Source organism: Pteropus vampyrus, unplaced genomic scaffold, assembly GCF_000151845.1.
Source record: "Pteropus vampyrus isolate Shadow unplaced genomic scaffold, Pvam_2.0 Scaffold283, whole genome shotgun sequence".
Classification (NCBI taxonomy): Eukaryota; Metazoa; Chordata; class Mammalia; order Chiroptera; family Pteropodidae; genus Pteropus; species Pteropus vampyrus.
In genome coordinates, this window is record NW_011889064.1 from 359,395 (window position 1) to 382,919 (window position 23,525).

Genomic DNA, 23,525 nt, shown 5'->3' on the forward strand with positions numbered 1-23,525 from the left:
TAAATGGACTCCGATAGACCACTGCTACAATATATTTTAGAAGGGCAAATTCACAACAGAAATCAAAAAACTTCATATTCCAATTGATCCAGAAATTTTAACTCTATCCTAAGAAATATCTTAGGGAAATAATTTAAGATGTGCATAACTTAAATGTTCTAATATGAAAGAATGGTTAAATAAAATATAATTCTTCCATACTACATACCTTTAGAAAAAAATTTTAATGACATGGCAAAAGTGTGTTAAGTTTATTAGAAAAATTATAAACACAGTGCTTCTGAAAAAATACACCTGCATAATCTCAATAAGTTCAATTACAGATGATTTTTCTTTATTCATTTTTCAGTTAAGTTGTGTTAAGTTCGTGATGCACAGACTCACCCACACACCCACATAAAAGTTACTTTCAGAACAGCACAAAGTAAAACAATGTTTTTCTGTCTCAATTTCTAAAGAGAAGGTATTTGATTTTATCAAATGTCTTTAGACTCTACTGAGGTGATTATTTAGCTTTTCCTCTTTGGTAATGTGGTGAATTATATTTAATAGGATTTTTCTAATGTTAAAACATCTCGTTAAATATGTTAAAAAGCTTGGGTAAAGTATGGCATTCCTTTCATTTGCAAATCTTCAGAATACAAATAAAAAAATAACATCTGGAAATAGACTATGTATTTCCATATATACATATATAAATCTATAAATTAAAAAATCAGAATAAACATCTATCTGTAGAAAGAGGTTTTTCCAGGCTAGGGGGAGGAGTCCCTTATAATGTCTCCCTACTCCATCTGAATTATCTTAGTTCTTTTTGTAGAAAGAATATATTAATATATTATTTACTTTAAAAAAACTTCAAATTACTTCATTTATAATAAGTCAGCATCTGTTCTGGACTGTGGAGTTCCTGAAATACTACTTAATAAAAAACTAATTCCATGTTACTTATCCTACATGGTAGAGTATTAAAATACACAATGATATTACCAAAACATCAGTGATTTACAATGTTATAATGTTATATACAATGTTAGACTACATTCTTTTACATTTGTTTTTACCTTCTTACATTCTTTTAGATTTGAAACTCGTGTTTTTATTTTCAAGTGAATATAAAAGATAACTTCAGGTGGAAAGTAGATGAAGGCGCTCCATTTTTATTTTCTACTGAAATATTCTCATACAAAAAAAGAATTTAACACTCAGGTAAAGATTTAGATGCTTAATAATAAAATGTTATATACATACACACGCATGCATATGTTTTTAAATAACTATATAAGTTTTGTTATCTAGCATGATTCTTTCTTTGCCCTAATTGTCTCAATGCTAAGAGTCAAAGAACTGTAATAATATTCATTAATCTAGATTTTCAATTAACATTCCCCTACTCCTTTACTACAGACAATTTTCTTGATTCTTAATGTAACATTTTACAGTTTCACTGCATCTTTTTTTCTTTTACTATATTGTCTACTTTAGATGACTTCTGAAAGTAAAAAGTTATAAATCAATCTATCAATAAGACTGGTGAGGGTGTACAATCAAAAATTGTACCTCAAAATCTTTATCATTTGGGAAATACTTCTATCTTACTATTCGTAAAAAATATTGTCATTTTTAACCAACAGTGCATTTTTACCAGAGTTTTAAAGGGTTTTATATGAGTGCCAATTAGTAGTGTCCCTGTGTAGGTATGGATAATGTATGGAAATGAATGAAATGGAAAACTTTTAAATCATTTTTACAACACCATCTCACATCTATACCCTCTACAAGAGCCTCCTAACTAGTCTCCCTAACTCCACTTTTATCCTGTCCAAACCACCCCCTCACAGCAGCCAGTATTCATAGATATCATACTACTCACAGCAAAAATCTTTAATCCTGTTTTCCACCATCTTTTCATTTATTTTCTCATACCTTTACAGACCTCCCATATCTTCTCATTGAAACCTGCATATCTTAACATTCATCACATTTATAATTAATTACTTATGTAAGAGCCAAGTTCCCTATTTGACTGTAAGGTTGGTGAAAATACAAACTATTTTGCAGGGCTTTAGAACAAATATAAGCACTCCATGTTTCATGAATGACTGACATTAGCTATAATTTTATCCCTAAATTACCAAGTAGTCTCTAGGATAGTTTTTACTTTACCATAAACAGAAAATATTGACTGACTCTATGAGGATATATCAACTGTAATAAAACATATAAAAAATACATGCAGTCTAGTTAGAGCACATATATTCTAATTAAGTCAATAATACCTAAGTAAGTATAGGACTTAAAATGTTTTAATTACATATCTAATCACATTAGGGATGTATTAAAGTTTGGTTTTTAACTCTATATTGAGCCAAAATTTGCTATTTGGCTTCAGCTTAGTCTCTTGGAAGCCTAAATAGCTAAAAGCCTACTTTAATACTTTAACATCATTTGTGGCACTCCTGAAATTATGCATGTTCAAAGAACATATCAACTCATAGGATTTTATTCTAATTAACATTATAAATAACATATAAAGCTTATCATTCATTTATGATAATATCTAATAATTTACTTTCAAATGTATGTAAACATTCTAAATAGAACTTGAAGATCTCCTTAATATAATTTATACATTAAATACAAATATGTTAAATAAATGTTAAAATATAAAATTTTAAGTGTTAGTATAAACATGTATTATCATAAAAGTAGAATGATGTACTAATGACTGAAAACTTAATTTTATATACAAAAATAATTTAAAACATTCAAATAAAACAGACTGATGCTTATTACAAATAATAGAATGCATAAGCTAGATAACTGGGAAAAACAGATCCTTTGTGTCCATAAATATTAACAAAAATTTTAAGAGAACAAAATAATAAAATTATGATTCTGATATTTATAGACATATTTAGTGTACTAACATTCATAACATTAAACAAAATCTTTTTAAGTTATTTATTTCTTTTAATGACCATGGTCTTTCAGGAAAAGTTCAATATTTAAGAATATATCTTAGCTTGCGACCATTAATTAAAAACAATGTCAACTGAGGCTCAATATCTCAAAAAGACGAAAAACTCCAATGTCCATGATAAATCATCTTCCACCTGACGTATTAAAAAATACTAAGGATCAGAAGAAAAAAATTAGAGAAAACTGAAGTAATCCCCTAAAATCTTACTCCTTCACTGATAGTTAAAAGTAAGCATCTTTTAGGGTTACAAACATGAATTAGAGTGTTTAATGAATAATGAGGTAGCAGATAATGCTAAGAAAGTTATTGTATTCTATAAGCATTCAAGTACTAATATTAATAACAACTGCATTTTATAAAACATTTCAGATTTACTCTTACATCCCAGATGTTAATTATATGAGGGTGATATTCAGATTCAGTCCAATATTAATTTTGATCTGCTACTCATTTACTCTCTTAACAACTCTGAAATATCATCACTATTTTATATGAGAAAATATACCAAGAGGGCAAGTACACTACGAATGGCTACATGAGAAATTGTTTTAAAAGGCTCATATATCTCACCTATAAATGTAATTTTGTACTTTAGAATCTGTTGCTTATGTTTCATGGTCATTTACTATGTCAATAAAACAGATACTGTAGCAACTTCACTATACACATGATGTCTACCCATTCTTGCTGTCTTTCAAAAGCAGTGGGGATAAATGTGAAGTCAGAAATGAAGAATAAGCAATTTCAAGAATGCATAAAAAATGTATGTTTTCTAAGAACAAAGACATAAAGATTTTAAATACAGATATGATCAAGCTCTCCTTTTTGCAATACTTCAAAGTACATAGATATACACAAACATAATCAAATACTATGTCACAGGGGAAAATATACAACAGAGAAAACTAAACATTTTGTAGTAAATTAGAGAGGGACAAACCTATTTTTAAACTGTTCAAAAATAGAAGATACGCGTGATGAACGCATAAAAGATTTTTCCAAATGGGTAGGGAAAATACGTGGTATTTTCCTCTTATAAACATATATTACATCAATTATATAATTTAAAATAAACATGTTATATTCAGATATTCCTGGCAAATGTATTATAAAAGTAATTTGTAATGCTCGCCACAGAGCCTAAATGAAAAATTCACCAATTAGGAAAATTCCTAAAAGATAAATTACAAATGCTAACTTCTGACTCATATACACTCTCTCTCAAATTCCATTTTAACAACATCATTTCTTCCCTAACTAAAAGCTTACTCAAAATAATCTCCAGGATATTCTATTTACTGTTTTCCCAATAATGCTAGCCTTTCTACATACACGCACACACAAGCACAAACACGCTCACGAATTCTATATAGGCCATTAATACGCTTGCATTTCTATTATTAAACCTACATAGTGACTCACCAATTCTTGGGGTAGTAGTGCTGTTCTGTTCTGAGGGAGATGAAGTACTAAAAGCAGAAATCGGAATTTTCATCTGTATAGGACCACGATTATTTGATGGACTATAGAGTCCGGATGGGCCTACTGTGGGTAAAGAAGTCCTCGTGGCTTGTACAATAGAGTGTGCTGTTGGAACAGCCTGTACAGCAAGTGTTGTTCCTAATGGTGCAGCACTGGCAGGAGAGTTCCTTTGAATACTAGAACTGGGCACAGAAGGAGCGTTGTTTGGTTTAGTGGGGTTTGGCAAGGATGGCAAGGATACTGGATTTTTGGTAAGACCACTCACTGCAGGTGGGCTTTGTACAGAAATGAATTCAACGTTGCCAGATGGTTGGTTGGTCACTAAAGTCCCTGGATGGCTCTGTAAGAGCTGAGGCTGGGATGATACCGCAACAGGTACATGCAAAATCACTGGTAAAGGTTGTAAAGAGATTGTAGGTTGGGGATTTCCAGTAGGCACCTGGGTAGTAGCAACTACAGTGGCTGTGTTGGGTGCAGGAAGAATTGACGTTGCTGTCAGAGAACCCGAAGTCACTGGAGTCTGCAATTTAGGTTGACTACTGACAACTGTTTGAGGAGTGACAAGACTGGTTGAAGATACTATGGAAAGAAAAAAGAAGTCTCAGTTTAAACGGCTATCTTCATTTATTAGCTAAGATAATATAATAATACAAATTTAATACATTATAGTAGGTAAAATCCTTCATAATTATTTTTTTCCAGATGTAAATTCTTGAAATTCTTAAAATTAAATTTGTAGAATTATTTTTGCATCTGTTGAAACGTTCATAAAAATATCACATGAGTTATAATTAATATGGAGAACTGCTTTCTCATTATCAAAACAGTCTCTGAAAACTACTATAATCACTTTAGAGTGATTGGAAAAAGTCAAAACACTGAAAACTTGGAAAAATTGTATAGATATTTTTAAAATTACACTAAAAACATTATAAATGCTTTAGGACACTGGCAATATATATGCTCAAATAGAAAATCTATTAAGAGTTGTCACTATTAGTGAAGAGTAGGTAAACCTGGTCATGTATTTTATCATTTGGACCATGTGAAACCTGCATCTATGGATCAAGTTGTATTGAATTGCCTGGGAGAGGAACTAGAGAGGGAAGCCTGCCTGTATTGATACTCTTGACATTATATGATATGGAAAATAGCAGAGTGAAGATGGGAGATGAACTGAGAAATAAGGGAGGTGATACTAAAGACTAGAGAAAACCAAAATCCTGGTCACTGGAGTTTTACAGTAATCTTGTTTCAACTATTTGTTTATTCTCATTTGAACAGGTTTGAAATAGATGACCAAGTTTCTTTCTCCTTGATTTGTAGTCTTTCTTTGAAAACCATAAAACACCAGAGTAGCAATTCTCAAGGTGTGATCCAAGGGACACTTGGGGGTTTCTGAGACCCTTTCAGGGAGCTTGCAATGTTAAAATTATTTTTAGAACAATAATAAAACATTACTTGACTTTTTCACCATGTGGATATTTGCACTGACAGAGCAAAAAGCAATGGTCAGTAAAACTTCCGATGCCTTAGTACAAAAATCAAGATAGTGGTACCAAACTGTCACTGCATTCTTTATCAAAAGATGTTCACAGTAAAAAACAAAAACAACTGTTTCACTTGACAATGTCCATGATAAAGTAGTAAATATTAATTTTTAAAAATCTCAGCCATTGCGTACAGGTCTTCTTAAAATTCTGTGTGAAGAAATAGGAAGAATACATAATTACGTCTGCATGCCAAAATAAGATGGCTGGCTGAAGGAAAAGTACCTGTATGATTGTTTGAGCTATAAGCTAACACCCTTTTTCATGGAAGTCCATTTTTACTTGAAAGGATGACTTACAGACATACTGTGGTTATTCACACTTGGGTATCTGGCAAATCATTTTTTGAAAATAAACCAAGTAAGGTAGTCATTTCAAAGAGAACAATCAACAGTATTTATTGGCAATAATAAAATCTGAATTTTAAAAACCAAAACCAAAATTAAAACTTTAGAAAAACTTTCATCTGCCACTGACAGCATGACAGCTTCCCAAATCTTTAAAAAGCATTCTGAGAATAATAGTCAAATAAATTAATGCAATTTTAAAAAATTATTAATGAGATGTGTCAACATTTGGACGATTCAGATAAGTCAATGAACATTTTCCAAATGATCAGTGAATGGTATTAGTAAAAGATCTATCCAAGTACAAGACAGACAAATGGATTTTAATGAAAAAGAAAAGTTCATTGGTATGGTTTTAGAGTCCACTTTGCAACTAACCTTTAATAAACTACTATTTGACTATGTCAAAAAAATACCCATAATTCTCTAAAAGAATTAACCCTTTTCCAACTACATATTTGTGTGAGGCTGAATTTTCTTCATATGCTTCAGTCAAAACAACAAATTGCAACAGACTGAATGCAGATAATAGGTATGAGAATCCACCTTTCACAGGCCATCTTAATATTTTAAGTGAGACACAGAAGAACTTTATAAAAATGTAAGACACACTTTTCAAGCTTTGAAAAGTTATTTTTTCATTAGAACGTGATTTGTCTTACATGTTTATTGTTTTTAAATGAATAAACATTAAAAATTTTTATTTTAATTTTTACTAAAGTAAGTATCAATTAATACAACTCACATAAACAAAAGCTTTTTGGGATTCTTAATAATTTTTTAAGATTATACAGGGATATGGTGACTGAAAGTTTGAGAACCACTAAACATTAGAATTTTTATATTTTTATGCATATGTGTAAACCTTAATGTTTAAATAAAATTTTACACTTAGCACTCAATTTTAGATTGATATGCTCAGATTCTAAGTATATTTCAACCTCAAAAGAATGTGAAAAGAAAACCAAAGCCTTCAATTACTAAGAAAATATATTTCATTGTTAAATAATATTATTACCTGTATTCACAGAGGTCTGAAAGGATGGCGGTGCACTCTCACTTACATTTCTTTTGAATTCCAGCAACTGTCTCACTGTGCCAGCATTTCTATGAAATACATACAAATAGTAACGGATATGCCATTCTGAGGAACATCAATTTATGTACGGAGAAAGCAGTGCCCATAGGGAAAAAGGGTGGCTGGACTTGGGTACTATATGTAGCGCTAAACCGCGAGTGAGGGTATTCAGGCAAAGCTAGCACACAGACTTCAGAATGCCGGGGGTCTATGGCATTAGGGAAGAGACTGCCTCTTATATTCTAATGTCCTTAATATTTTTACCTGAAAACTATATGTATATCCTAGTATCTGTAGACATTAGTTTTTATCATCCCTGACTAAAACATTTCAATTACTTGAGAGAATACTACTTAGCACAAGTGATTAAAGAAATCTGCAATCACCAGAGAAAGCCTTAGATAAATTAGCAAAACCAATAGCTACAGGTGAACAATTACCACATAGCAAAAAAGAAACTACAGTTAATCCAATATACTAAACATTTATCTCTATGTAAATATGTAAGATTACATTCTAGGATTCTTCCGCAATTAGAACCTTGTTCTCTTATTTAAAAACTTGAAAGATTTGTTATTTTAAAACTCTTGTACACTACTGGTAGAAATGTAATTTGGTGCAGCCACTATGGAAAACAGTATGAAGCTTCCTCAAAAAATTAAAAATAAAACTATCATGTGATCCAGCAATTCCACTTCTGGATATTTATTTGAAGAAAATGAAAAGACTAATTAGAAAAGATATCTATATGCACCCCCATTTTCATTACATCATTATTAAGAATAGCCAAGATATGGAAACAACCTAAATGTCCATCTATGGATAAATGTATAAAAAAACTTACCCACATGCACACACACGCGCGCGCACACACGTAACATTAGCCATAAAAAAGAATAAAATCTTCCCATGCACCAACATGGATGGAACCTGAGGGCACTCTGCTAAGTGAAATTAGTCAAACAGAGAAAAAGACAAATATGGAATCTAAAAAACAAACAAACAGAACAGACTGGTGGTTTCTAGAGGTGAGGGTTGCAGAGTGGGAGAAACGGGTGAACTATATTTTGTCTTTCATTTTTAGTTTAAATAAATTGAACTGAAAACAAACAAAAAGAAAAAGAGAGGACGATAAAAAAAAAAAGAAAACTTGACAAGACTCTTTATAATTCTCACCTGTAGGGCACATTGTTACTGCTGTTGACATCAACTACAGACTTTCCTGGTGATACAGGTACAGGTGGGTTTGATGGATTCTGAGGGAGAAAAAAATACCAAGGTAAAATAAAACCCAAAATACAACAAAGCTTTAATAATAAGACCTTAAATGCTCTGTCAATGTATTATGTTACTTCTATAATACAATGGAAACTACTGCTGGTTGAGATAAGAATTTGAATCTTGGAATTACTACTTATTAGTTGTGCCTTAAGGAAATTACATAACCAATTAAAACAACTGCTTATCATATGAAATATGAATATAATAATTTCTATATCTCAGTTTTCTGAGATGAGTAAATAAAGAATATGAAAATGGCTTACATGCTGTAAGGGTTCAAGAAACATTAATAAAAAATATAAATAACAAACTAGTCACATTCAATAAATATTTAGTGAATGCCTACTGTATACTAGGCATAGCAGGCACCAGACTACCATCAGAAACTCAATAAACAGGATATATATTTATTCTTACCCAGGAGTAGTGGATTACCAATTAAATAGCATCATCTTAGGCCACAAATCAAAACTCTTGAATCGAAATTATTTTTACAATTGTTGTTTTAAAAAGGACTACTTGCTACTATGTGACAAAATTTCATAAAAATGTCTCAATTCTAAACTTAAGTATCAACTAATTTCAGCCTTTCCCCCCAAAAAACAAGGAATATAGAAATAAAATTCTAACCTACATGTTAATTACCATTATTTTGGTCTCCATCAATAATGACATTATTGTCACTGATTTCTTAAATTGAGAAAAACAAAATAACTCTGCTCAAGACTTAATTAAGTGTAACAATAATAGAAGTTAAACCAAAGGTGATTAAGTGCTTAGGATCACATCAAGCAGATGCCACTAATCACTCTTCCCTTCTCAAACACAAATACATCCTGCTGCTTCTTATAGGATAAAAGAATAATTTTTACCAACCAATATAGCATTGTACTAGTTATGTGTGTAGAACAGACAAAAGATAGAATTAAGGCAAACTGCTCTAAAGGTGCTTAACATCTGACTATAGATACAATAGACATTTCAAACAAATAGAAAAGAAAATTAAAGTATAACAGTGTAGAGCAAATGGAAAAACTGTTTTAAAAAGTTTTTTTGGAAAGGAATGTATCTTCATATAAGTCTTTGAGTAATTAGTACATTCAAAATGGTTAAGATGAAGGTAAAGAACATTTTGGGAAGAAAAACAGAAAAAGGAAGAATAAAAGCATAATAAACAATACTAGATTAGAACGTAGTATGGAGTTATCACATACAGGACCTTAAACACTACAGTATAGTGACATCAGCAAGATGGCAGACTAGGAAGCCCCATATCATTCTTCCCTCAGACAATGACTTAACAATATACAGTCCAAATTTCTTTTGTGAGAATTCCAGAAACCAGATGAGAGTTATAGCACTCCAAGCAAAGCCATGAAGAGGTACACTATAGTGGGTAAGAAGGTCTACTGCACTTACCCATCATTCTCTATCCTCTTCTCAACACAGTGTGCCACAATCAAGAGAAAATTCCCCACCTGCAACTTTTCTTTCAGGAAAGAAAAAAAGGAACCTGCATGTAACACATTAGGCTTTTTGGGGTACTGCCCGAGGAACTGGTTTCTGTCTCCCTTAACTTGAATAAGTGGCACACACTAAATATCTGGAGAATGGATGAGAACAAAGGTGAGCCTTTCAGCTTGGTATGGGAACAAAAAAATTATAGTAACACAGACAGACAGCAGGGAGATCTCCAAAACTATGGCTTACAAAACCAAGACTGCAATATGGAACACATGAAGGGTTGGAGGGGAGCTCCCAAGTAGAAACAGATGAATTGCTTCAGATGGCAAATTACATGCACAAGTTCTGAGAAGATGCACTTCTAGAAAGGTTTAAGAGGCCCCAGAGTATCCACCTGGGTTCATGAGCGAAGGTCTTCCTCCGTACAAAGATATTCTGAAAAGACAGGGAGAGGTGGCTGTTTTGTCAAATGCCTACATTTCAATAAAAGAGAACTAGACATACAAAGAAATAGGGAAATATGGCCCAATCAAAGAAATAAATCCCTAAAAACATAGATTTGTGTATTACCTAACGAGAAATTCCAAATGAACAAACAAAAGAATGGTATTAAGATGCTCAATGAAATAAAAGAGAACATAAATAGAAAACTAAATGAAATTAGGAAAATGATGCACAAAGAAAATGAGAATACTAATGAAGAGATAGAAACTTTAAAATAGAACACACAGGATACTGGAGCTGAAGAATACAACAACTGAAATGAAAAATTCAACTAAAGGAGATCAATACCAGACTGTATCAAGCAGAATAAGGAATCAGTGAACTTGAAGGAAAGTCATTTTAAATGATCAAGTTACAGACAGGAGCAAAAAGAAAAAATAATTAAAAATGAAGACATCCTAGGGGATTTTTGAGACACCATCTAATGAACTGATACATCCATATGAGAATCCCAAAATGAGAAGAGATAAAATGAGCACAAAACCTACTTGAATAATGGCTAAAAAATTCCCAAATCTGAAGAATTAAATTGACATACAAATTCAAAAGCTCAAAAACTCCAACTAGGTTAACTCAAAGAGACCTATACTGAGAAACATACTCAAGTTGTCAAAGTTGCTGATAAAGAATTTTGAAAGCAGCAATAGAAAAGTGACCCATCATATTCGAGGTTTTGCTCCCATAAGATTATCTGTGGTTTTCTCAAAGAAAGATCTCAAATCACCATCCTAACTTTACACTTTAAAGAATTAGAAAAAAACAAAATCTAGCAGGCCACAAAGAAGTAGTATGATACATTCAAAGCACTGATAGAAAAAAGACTTGCCAAGCAAGAATATCATATCCAGCAAAATTTTCATTCAAAAAATGAAGGTTAAATTAAGACTTTCCCAGATACAGAAAGCTGGGGGAATTCATCACCATTAGATCTGCCATATAATAAATGTTAAAAGGAATTCTTTAAGTGAAAACGAAATGACACAAAACAGCAACTAGAAAGCACAACACAATATAAAATTCTCTGGTAAAAGTAAATATACAAACAAATACTGAATCTTGCATTACTATAAAGTTGGTGCATAAGTCACATTTAATTGTGGTATAAAATTTACACATAAGAAATAACTGTAAATCTAGGTTAAAAGATATATAATATAAAAAAATATAATGCATGAAATCAATAACAAAGTGGTGAGGTAAAGATGTAAAGTTGAGTTCTTATATGTGACTGAAGCTAAGCTGTTACAAGTTTAAAACAGTTGTAACTTTACGATAGTTAATGCAATCCCCACGGTTATCTCAGAGAAATACTTATAAAAGATACACGAAAGGAAATGAGAAAGGAATAAATGATTGTCACTACAAAAAAAGTCAACAAAACACAGGAAGCAATAAATGAAGCTCTAAGGCAAATAGAAAATAATCAATAGACAAAGAAGGACATTATATAGTGATAAAAAGGATCATTAACCAGATATAACATTTATAAATATGTATGCACATACCGCCAAAGCCCCCAAATCTATGAGGCAAAAACTGACAGAACTGAAAGAGAAATAGATAGCAACACAATAATAGTAGGAGTCTTCAATATATTCTATATAGTAGACAGATAATTCAGACAGAAAATCATTAAGGAAACGGCAGATGAACACTATAGACCATATAGACCAAACAGACCATATAGACCAACCGCATAAGAATATAATTTTTCAAGCACACACAGAACATTCTCCAGGACAGATCACATATTAGGTTACAAAATGAGCCTTAACAAATTTAAAAAGATAAAAATCAAACCAAATATCTTGTCTGAATAAAAGTAGAAATTAACAGCAAAAGGAAAATGGAGAAGTCACTAATATATGGAAATCTAAAAACACTTAAAAATCCAGCAGATAAAATAAAAAATCACAAGTGATATTAGAAAATATCTTGAGGCAGATATAAAACAAAACAAAACCTACCAAATATTTGGGGAAAATAATGCAGCAAAAATAGTACCAAGAGGAAAGTTTATTGCATTAAATGCTTACATAAAGAAAGATCTAAAATCACCAACCTAACTTTACACTTTGAAAAGTTAGAAAAAGAAAAAACTATACTAAACTCAAAGTAAGAAGGAAGGGAATAACATTACTGCAAAATTGAAAACATAAAATAGGGGGAAAAAAAAATCAACAAAACTAAGAGTTGGAATTTTAAAATATCAACAAAATTGGCAAAAGTTACCTAGATAACTAAGAAAAAGAGAGAAGACATAAATAAATAAAATCATAAATTACAACTGATGCCACTAAAGGATGAGAGACTACTGTGAACAAATTGGATACCTAGAAAAAAATGAGTAAATTCCTAGAAATATACAACCTACCAAGACTGAATCAAGAAGAAATAAAAAATCTGAAAGGACCTAAACAATTAGGGAAATTGAATCAGTAATGAAAAACATCCTAACAACAAAAAGAGCCAAAAACCAGATGGTTTCACTGGAGAACTCTACCAGACATTGCATTGAAAGAATTAACAACAGTCTTTCTCAACTCTTCCAAGAAATTGAAGAGAACACTTCCAAACTTATTTTATGAAAACAGCATTATACTGATACAAAGGTATATGACACCTCAACAAAAGAAAACTACAGGCTAATATCCCTGATAAACACAGATGCAAAAATCCTCAACAAAATACTAGCAATCCAAGTTCACCAACACATTAAAAGGATTTTGCAACATGACCAAGTGAGGTTTATCCATGGAATGCCAGGATAGCTTGACATATGAAAATCAATGTAATATACCACATTAATAGAATGAAGAAAAAAAGCCACATAATCTCAATTATTGAAGAAAAGCATTTGACAAATTCAACATCCTTTCATGATAAAAGCACTCAACAAATTGGGAAACTACCTCAACATAAAAACAAAATATACATCAAAAGCCCATAGCTAACATCATACTCGATGGTAAATAAATGAAAGCTTTTCCTCTAAAATGAGGAACAAAGCAAAGTTGTCCACCCTCACCAATTTCTGTTCAACATGATACTGGAAAGGCCTTGCCAAAATATTAAGCAAGAAAAAAAATATATAAAAGGCAGCCAAATTGGAAAGGAAGAGTAAAATTATCTGTTTGCTGATGACATACTTATATTTAGAAATTTCTTATATTTAGAAAATTCTAAAGATCCAACACAAAAAAATATTGAAACTAATATATGAATTCAGCAATGTTGCAGGATAGAAAATCAGGACACAAAAGTCAGTTGTATTTCTACAAACTAACAATGAACAATCTTAGAAATTTAAAAAATAATCACATCACCATATGATCAAAGAGAACAAAACATTTAAGAGTAACCTTAACCAAGAAAAAAGATTTTTACACTGAAAACTATAAAACACTGTTGAAAGAAATAAAAGACACAGATAAATGGAAAAACATCCCATGTTCCTGGACTGAAAGACTTAATATTGTTAAAATATATATGCTACTCAGTGATGAATTTTCGATGTAATCCCTATCAAAATCCCAAAGTCATTTTTTTTGCAGAAATAGAAAAAAGAACCATAAAATTCATATGAAATCTCGAGGGACCTTGAACTGCCAAAACAATCTTGAAAAAGAAGAACAAGACTGGAAGTTTTGTATTTCCTGATTTCAAGACATGTTACAAAGCTACAGTAATCAAAACGGTGTGGCATTAGCATAAAGACAAACATACAAACGAATGTAACTGAATAGAAAGCTAAGAAATAAACTCTCACATATTTGGTCAAATTATCTTTTGACAAGGGTGTCAAGGCTACACAGTGAGGAAAGGGCAGTCTTTCAACTAATGGTGTGAAAATCGAATATCCAAATGCAAAAAACAAGTCGGGCCATGATGCCATATACAAAAACTAATTCAAAATGGATTAAAGACTTAAATGTAAGGCCTAAAACTATAAAATTACTAGAAGAAAACATAAGGGAAAAGATTCATGACACTGGATTTAGCAATGATTTCTTGGATATGACATCAAAAGTACATGCAACAAAAGTAAAAATAGACCGAGGAGATTACATCAAAGTTAAAAACTTCACATCAAAGGTAACAATCAACAGAATGAAAAGGAAAACTATGGAATGAGAGAAAATAATTGCAAATCATATCTAATAAGTTAACAACTAAAAAACAAGTAACCTGATTAAAAGCTGGGCAAAGGACCAGAATAGACATCTCCCCAAAAGATATGCAAAGTGGCCAATAAGCATATGAAAAGATACTCAATATCGCTGATCATTAAAGAAATGTAAATCAAAACAGCAATGAGATACAACCTCACACTATTAGGATAGCCATCATCACAAAACAGAAAACAAGTTTTGGCAAGGATGAGGAAAAATTGGAACCCTTGTGCCCACCTGGTAGGCACATAAAATGGTGAAGCCACTACAAAAATGGTATGGAGGCTCCTCAAAAAACTAAAAATAGAATTACCATATGATGCAGCAGTAATTTCGCTTCTTGGTATTCATACAAAAGACTTGAAACCAGGATCTCAAAGAGATATCTGCATATCGATGTTCACTGCAGCATTATTCGCAAGAGCCAGGAGATGAAAGCAGCACAAATATCCATCAATGAATGAATGAATAAAGAAAATGTGGTATATACATACAGTGGAATATTATTCAGCCTTAAAAAAGAAGAAAATCCTGTCACATGCTACAAAATAGATGAACCTAGAGATTATGCTGAAATAAGCCAATCACACACACAAAAAATACTGTATGATTTCACTTACAAGATGTCTAGAGTAGTCAAAATCATATAAATAGAAAGTAGAATGATGGTTGCCAGAGGTTAAGGGGAAAGAGAAATGGGAGTTATTGTTCCATGGGTACAGTTTCAGTTTTGCAAAATGCAAGATAAAAAAGTTCTAGAGATCTGTTACAGAACAATGTTAACAGTCAATACTGCTGAACTGTAGAATTATAAATGGTAAATTCTGTAATGTGTTTTTACAATTAAAATGAAAAGAATTTTTTAAATATTTAATTGACATTTCTTTTATAATAAGATCTAGAAAGGATGAAAGTTAGAGATATCAGTCATAAGGCAGTAAAATAGATGAGATTATGAAATGTGGTCTTAATAGTAAACTGTCTGACAGTTTTCTCTTCTTTTAAAAATTAAAGTAAAAAATGTTTTAAGACAAACTTGAATAGTGGGGTTTATTTTTAACTGGTTAATATCAAAGGACCAAGGAGGAAGTCTAAATTAGAAGAAAAGCATTTAAAGTACTACTGTTTGCTTATTTATTTTGATAAGGGGGAGAACTAAAGTTCCAAACATTCTACGTCTCTTCTTTTTTTAAAACATAAGACGACACAGATGTAAGATTATAGTAGATACCATAATTAAAGAGATACAGGGATATGAAGGAACTAAATTCTTGAAATATCTAGAAATCTCTCATGAGAAGAAAATATTAACAAGAATGGGTAGAAAGATGTCCGAGTTTTAAAATTTAAAATTGACATTATCCACCAGCTAACTAAGGAAGCAACAAAATGTGAAAGATTGAAGACCATCTTAATATTTTGCTTTTAAACACCACACTCCCTAATTGTTGAAATTAATCTTTTCCAATCTTTAAGAAATACATAGTATTCGTTCCTTGTTTGATACTATATACAGCTCTCCAAAACAAGCCTTTCAAAATTTGTAATATTATCATCTTTATTCCTTAAAGTCTCTGCCTATCACCTTTCACTAAACAAACAAAAATTGAAAAACAGATTTGGGAACAAATTTGATATGCACAAACACTGGAAAAGTATACAGTGGGCAGCATGTTTCTTAATTCAGATACAAGGCTGAAAGTAAAAATGGAAATTCATACTGTACAAAATTATGAAAAAATTCCAAAGCCTTACGTTCACTTCAAGCATAGCAAATATAAATTGTTTTAAAAAAAAGGGTTTACACTAAGTTTCTAATATAAGAAATAAAAAAGCTCATTTTTATATTATGACAAAGAAACACAGTTGAGAAAGTGAAGTTTAGAATCAGAGAATTACATAATTGAAGAAAACTATGATAAAAAAAAAAAATCTTTGGGTATGGCCAAATGAGGGTTGGTGAGATTTGTCTGTGTAGGACAAAGATAAAAACCACCTGTCACTTGCTCAAGAGGAGAAACCAGAGTTTTAAAAGTTAACTAAAAACAATATAGGGATGGAGAACAGATTAGTAATTGTCAGGGGACAAGGAGTAGGTAGGGGTGGAGGGACAAGGCAAGGTTGAAACTATAAAAGGGCAGCATGAGGGAGTCCCTTTATGGTGATGGAATAGTTCTATATCTTGTGGTGGGGTTATATAAATCTATACATGATATCTAGTTATGTAGAACTACACACACACACACACACACACACACACACACACACACACACACACACACACACTATGAATTCATGTAAGAACTGGTGAAAACTGATAAGGTCTATAAACTAATAGATAATAAACTAATTGTACCAGTACCTTGGTTTGGATATTGTACTGCAATTATATAACATTTCACCACTGGAGGAAGCTGGGTGAAGGGTTCATAGAAGTCTGTACAACTATGTGTTGTTGTAACCTCCTGTGCATCTATTACAATAAACTTTTCTCAAGTAAAGAAAATATGAAAATGAATCTAAAAATCCTATAGGAATAATGATTACTACTGAAATGCTTATTATTGGCAATTAATATGTCCCAGACAATGGAGCTATCAAGACACAAAGAAATGTAACCTGTTCAAATGGGAAAAAAGTCAAGAGGAAGAAAAAGAAATTCAACTGAAAACTATACTGCAATATACAAATGCTAAATTAAAATTATGTACTATAGAGTAAGGAAACAATAAAAAGCAAAGCTAGACTATAGACTAAAGTTTATGCTATGCTATGATGTTTGGACTTAACTACATAGGGTAAGAAATGCAGAGGAGAAGAGGGCTACTACTAGAGGCTGCAGAATACTAAAATACTTTGGAGGAAATGTTAAAAGTCTAGACTAGGACACTGACAAGAATGTAAAAAGAAGCATGGTAAGACAAATCCCCCGAACAAAATTTAAAGATGGATAGAAAATACAGCTTCAAGAATGCCATAACATAAAATTGATTAATATAAGTACTGAAATATGAAATAGTAACTGAAGATTAGAAAAGGGTTAATAATTGGTTCTAGAGCCGTAACATCAGAAACAACATATTAGAAGTGCAGAGTACGAAAGCAAAATCCAAATCTGTAATAAAGAAGTTCCCTCCTAACTCAGCATTTCTTAAGGTTACCACTTAGAGCTAAATGTTAATTATGCAAGAACAGAAATTCTTACTTCTTGTCTTTTCTTAAGATCTTCTTTGGCTGCTCCAAAGCGTTTGGTTAACCTGGCTATCTTGGCCTAAAAAAAGCAAAAAGGAAACAGAAATGGCATTATGGTATTAAAAAGGAACCCATGCATACAAAACAAGAAACCCAGAGTAAGAGGATCCTTAAAAGATAGTTAACGGCAAATAAATATAAACAAACAAACAAACAAATAAATAAAGCAAGCAAGCAAGCTGATTGTAAAATATATATTTGGAAAATACAGAAAGTCATAATGAAAATTAAAATGGCTCTTGAACTTGATACCCACAGGTAAACACTTGTTTTCTGAAGGTTAGCTTTTTTTCTTCCTAGAACTGTGGATGTTTGCACACAAACCAGTACATTTCTGAATATTTATGCTTGTTTTTTAACATAGTTGTAACCAAACACGACTTTCTTATAGAGAATTATATAGTAAGCGTATTTGTAAGTTATATAAGAAAGATTCCTTGCCAATACTATTTATGGGTAACATGTATAATATATTGAATCACTATATACCATTGATTTTATACATTTATATCTATACGGATATATATCATTATAGGTATTGAATCATAAAAATACCACTTTCCTAGTGGACATGTCAATGTTTCCCAATAACTGCTGTAGTCAAATAACATTGCAATTAATAACTGCGTTCAGATAATTTCCTTAGGCAACATTCACAGAGGTGGAATTCCTGAGACAGAGTATACTTTTAAGGCTTTTGTCTAAATGTTTTTCAGAAAGACTGCTAAAATTCACTCTTTCAATAACAGTGTATGACTACTCATATTACTCTTTGAAACATTTAATTTCATATTGTTAGTTTTTAATAATCTGACAAAAATGTTATCTTGTTAATGTTAAATATTTGTCAGTAAAATATTTTATTAATCATATGTACTTATGTACAAACTGTCTAATCACATATTTTGTCCAAATACATATTCATAGAAATTTGAGAAATGATAGGAAAAAAACAATAGAAAACTATACATAACCACATTAGTATTTTGTTTATATTTCCTTTAAATCTTTTACTATGGTATAGATGTGATATTCAATTATTTTTGTTGTTACTGCTGCTGCCATTTAGTTAAACGTTATTTTCAAAAATTGTAAGCTAAACTGAGTGTGTTCATGAGGCCTGCCTAAGAGCTCCTCCACAGAATTTCTTTTATCCAATATAAATATATCATAAAAAGAAAACAGCATTAATTATTTTTAAAGTTTCTTTCAGAAAGTAGTCATTTCTAAAGGAGACCACAAATCTAACATATTTAAGTCAATCGATAGGGCCTAGGCAATCAATCACCTATGATTCTCAACATGAAGATTTTCGTCAGGATTTATTTATTTATGTTATTAATAACATTAACACTCAAGGACACATGGCATAATTTTATATTCTTAATATAGATTTACTTTTCTGTGACTAAAATATTTCAAGTAATTTTTTCAAGAAAGATGAGAAGGTATTTTTGTCTTTGATTTTTTTTCTTTAGACTATCTGGTGGGTATTCTATAAATTGCATAGAATGTATAGTATTCTTATACTATTTTTACTTAAAAAGAAGTTTAAAAATTCCTTTGTATATGTTATATATGGGGAAAGGTCTAGAAGGATAAATACCAAAGTAAAAGTTGTTACCTCTAGAGACTAGGACTGGCAGGCAATGAAGGAGAAAGTAAAAAGAAGGACTTTACTTTCATGTCATGTACATCTATAGTATTCAAATACTTTGTAAAAAAAAAAAAAAAAAAAAGATTTTATCACTTAAAAAATTAAACTACTAGCAGAGAAAGAAAACCAAAATTTGGACAGACTTACTGTCTTCTGTCATTTAATAATAAAAAAGAAATCGAAGAACAGTCTTTTTGTTATTGTTTTAATGTGTCTAAGACTGGGTCTCTATTTTGGCAAATATTCTGTGAGATATTTTTTAAAACTCTATAAAGTTTTTTTTTGGTAGTTCAGGAAAGTCATATTCCACTATTATGTCCATAATTACTACTTCTATTTCATTTGCTCTTGGTTTCTACTTAAGCATATCTATAATTTCTTAATAATGGTATAATGGTAGCTGTTATAATAAATCTCATAACTATTGAGATTCAGATATATCGGGCCTTGTTTAGCAAACCAGGCAAACTAGAAATTTCTTTGCATATGTACCAAAAAACCACTCAGGAAATAACTTTGTCTGAAAAAAAGAATTAATCATGTATCAAGTTTGGCCTAAAAACAAAATATTAGTACTCAAAAAAGCTAGTGAATAAATAGACACATGGTTGGTATCCCTTAGTCCAAACTGTCTCTTGGATTAGACAGCCACAGATTTACTTCTTGTAGGGGGAGGAGGAAGAGAGACTGAAAGGAAAAAGTGAAAAAAACTATTTAAATTTAAACTACTTGAAATGGCATTTTATAAATCATAACCAATGGAATACTGTATTCTCGAGTGTGCATCATTAAGAGTCAATTGGCAAAATTTGTAGAGACACTACAAATACCAGTACTGCCAATTTAGTCCTTCTAAATCTCAGGTCTACATCTTTTGGAACCCAGAAACTCTCACTCTTTGATATAGTTTCAGTATGCCCTATGTACCCAACTCCTGTCTCTTTTGATCCACAGCTGATGAAAGGAATTATATTCTAATACTGTAAATGCCTTATTACTTTTGTCAAAGATAACCATGCTTTAAAAGAACAATCTTTCCATTGCACGATTTAGGGAGACCAAGACTTTAAACATCACACTTTACAACCCAGAGATTTCACCTATTGGAAAAGACATCTCCAGAAATACTCTCTTCAACAAGTTAGGAAGGTCCCATCAAATACTGCTAACCAACCCCTGTGCCTCCACACGCCAAGGAATAGACTTTTGGATTCATGTGTACACCTAAAAAAAGCACCAAACCCTGACTGGACCTGCACACCAACTGATGACCTGAAAATAAAGATTTTTAGAACTGATGCAGACAACAGATTTCCCAAGATGACAGGACCAGGCCCATGTACCTTTTTCTCCCTGTTGTTTACTTTCTCCCTCTTTCTTAGAAAGACAACACTCTTATTAGCATTTCCCAATCTACTGCAAAAGGGGAAACATTTCTTATTGTTGGATCTTTCACCTATCTGTAACTGATCCCTGTAACCAATCTTTCTACAATAACAAAAGCCACTGTCAATTATACCCATAAGTCCATGGATATTACCTATCAGGTTAAATTACTGTGGCCAGGTGTTCCCATATCTTGTTTCAACCTTGCCCCAGCCATAACCATAAAGGTCAACTGAACACCTTCACATTTACCAATCATGCAGTCTTCAACTTCCCACATACCTACCTATCCTTATCTGAATACACCTGTCCCTCTTCACTCAAGGAAAACACAAACAGGCTAATATCTCCTTACTTTTAGAAAGATTCCTTTATGTTGAGACAGTTCCTCATAGAATGTCACCCAACTCTCTGACCCTGGCTTGAAAAGGTCAATCAAGAAATTCCAGCTAATGATGCCATCAATAACCTAAGCCTTAGCTGGATCTTCTGAGCTCCATCTGGTTTCATTTTTGTCTGAGGTGGATGGCATTTCTCCTGGGCATATGAATGTTTAGAGAGCTAGTGAATTGGAGGTTAACATTTACTGGACATTTCGCTGTCCCTTTTAACATCCATAACAAATGAGAAGCCTCCCATTGGTCCACCCCACTAAATCTCCATAGACACCTTAAATGGGAACGTGCAGGAGGTACATGTGACTCCCGGTTTGCTTACATAGAGAAAGCTTTCTTCCCTTGGGTAGGAGTAAGTGGCAATGAATGTGTGGTCAGAAATCTCTCCCTAACATTAGGAGAGCTAGCCAAGTCTACAGCTAAAGCTATATATCAGCCCATCAATCATATGACTTAGCTAAAGTAGCTTTAAAATCTTTTTTCTTTCAATTACAGTTGACATTCAATATTCTATTAGCTTCAGGTATACAACATAGCAGTTAGACATTTATATAACTTATGATGTTTTCCCCCAATATGAAGGGAGCCCCCTGATATAGTAACCCCGACACCATAGTTATTACAATATTAATGATTATATTCCCTAAGTTGTAGTCTATATCCCCATGACTATTTTGTTACTACCAACTTGTACTTCTTAATCTCTTCTCCCTTTTCACCTACCCCCACAATACTCCACCCACCTAGCAACCATCAGTTTGTTCTCTGTATCTATGAGCTTGTTTCTGTTGTCTGTTCATTCATATTGTTTTTAGATTCCACATTTAAGTGAAATCACATGGTATTTGTCTTTCCCTGTCTGATTTATTTCACTTAGCATAATATCCTCTAGGTCCATCCATGTTGTTGCATGTGGCAAGATTTCGTTCTTTTAATGGCCAAGTAATAGTCCATTGTATATATATACCACCTCTTTATCCAATCATGTGATGGGCACTGAAGTTGCTTCCATATCTTGGCTATGGTAAATAATGTTGCAATGAACACGGGGATGCATCTTTTTGAATAAGTGTTTTGGATTTCTCCAAATAAATACTCAGAAGTGGGACTGCTGGGTCATATGGTAGTTTTACTTTTAATGCCCCATGTTCTCTCTTGTTACACTCTTCAGTTTGAAATCTATATTGTCTGATAATTGCTACCCCAGCTTTTTCATTTCCATTTTCATGAAATATCTTTTTCCAATTCTCTACTTTCAGACCGTGCAAGTTTTTCGATATGAAGTGGGTCTCTTGTAGGCAGCATATGTATGGGTCATGGTCTCTTACCCATTCAGCTACCCTAAGTCTTTTGATTGGAATATTTAATCCATTTACGTATGAAGTAATTGTTGACAGATATGTAGCTGTTACCAGTTATTTCCAATCTTTTTTTGTTCTTTTTAAAGACATCTCTTGAACATTTCTTGTAATACTGGTTTGATGGTGGTGAACCTCTTTAGCTTTTTCTTGTCTGGAAAGCTCTTTATCTCTCCTTTGATTCTAAAGAATAGCCTTGCTGGGTGGAGAGTCAGATTTGGTGCCCACCTGCACTTGCAGGCTGGGTTAGGGGAGAGCTCTGCAAAGGAACAAAATGGCAGAAAGAACTGCCCCTCCATCCCTCGCCCTGAAGCCAGACAATTCAGTTCCTTCCCATACGTCTCTGGCACTCGAGCTACTGTCCAGAGCAATTATATCCATCAGTGAGTAAGTCCATGCACAGGCCCTTTAAGAGGAATGCTTGGGATTCCAGCAGCCCTCTATCTCAACTTAACAGAATCCCCGCTGATTTTCACAGGCAGATGTTGTGGGGACTCCCAGTACTTGTGGTTGGGATAGGGAGCCCAGTGTGGGGCTTGGACTCCTCGCTCCTCAGAGAGTACCTCTGCAGCTGAGATATCCCTCCAAATTTTAACTGCCACACATGGGTGTGGGA

At 32.3% G+C, this 23,525-nt stretch overlaps 1 protein-coding gene across 2 annotated transcripts in view; it reads right to left on the reverse strand.

The window, feature by feature from the left end:
• Positions 1-23,525, reverse strand: part of ATF7IP (activating transcription factor 7 interacting protein) — a 104,237-nt gene that overhangs the window by 21,074 nt on the left and 59,638 nt on the right. For both annotated transcript variants that reach the window (XM_011375984.2, XM_023520898.1), the window contains exons 6-9: positions 18,067-18,132; positions 8,617-8,696; positions 7,381-7,469; positions 4,406-5,044 (exon numbers count right to left, since the gene is read on the reverse strand). In XM_011375984.2, coding sequence (XP_011374286.1) covers positions 4,406-5,044; positions 7,381-7,469; positions 8,617-8,696; positions 18,067-18,132 — 874 coding nt within the window. The remainder of the gene's footprint in view (positions 1-4,405; positions 5,045-7,380; positions 7,470-8,616; positions 8,697-18,066; positions 18,133-23,525) is intronic.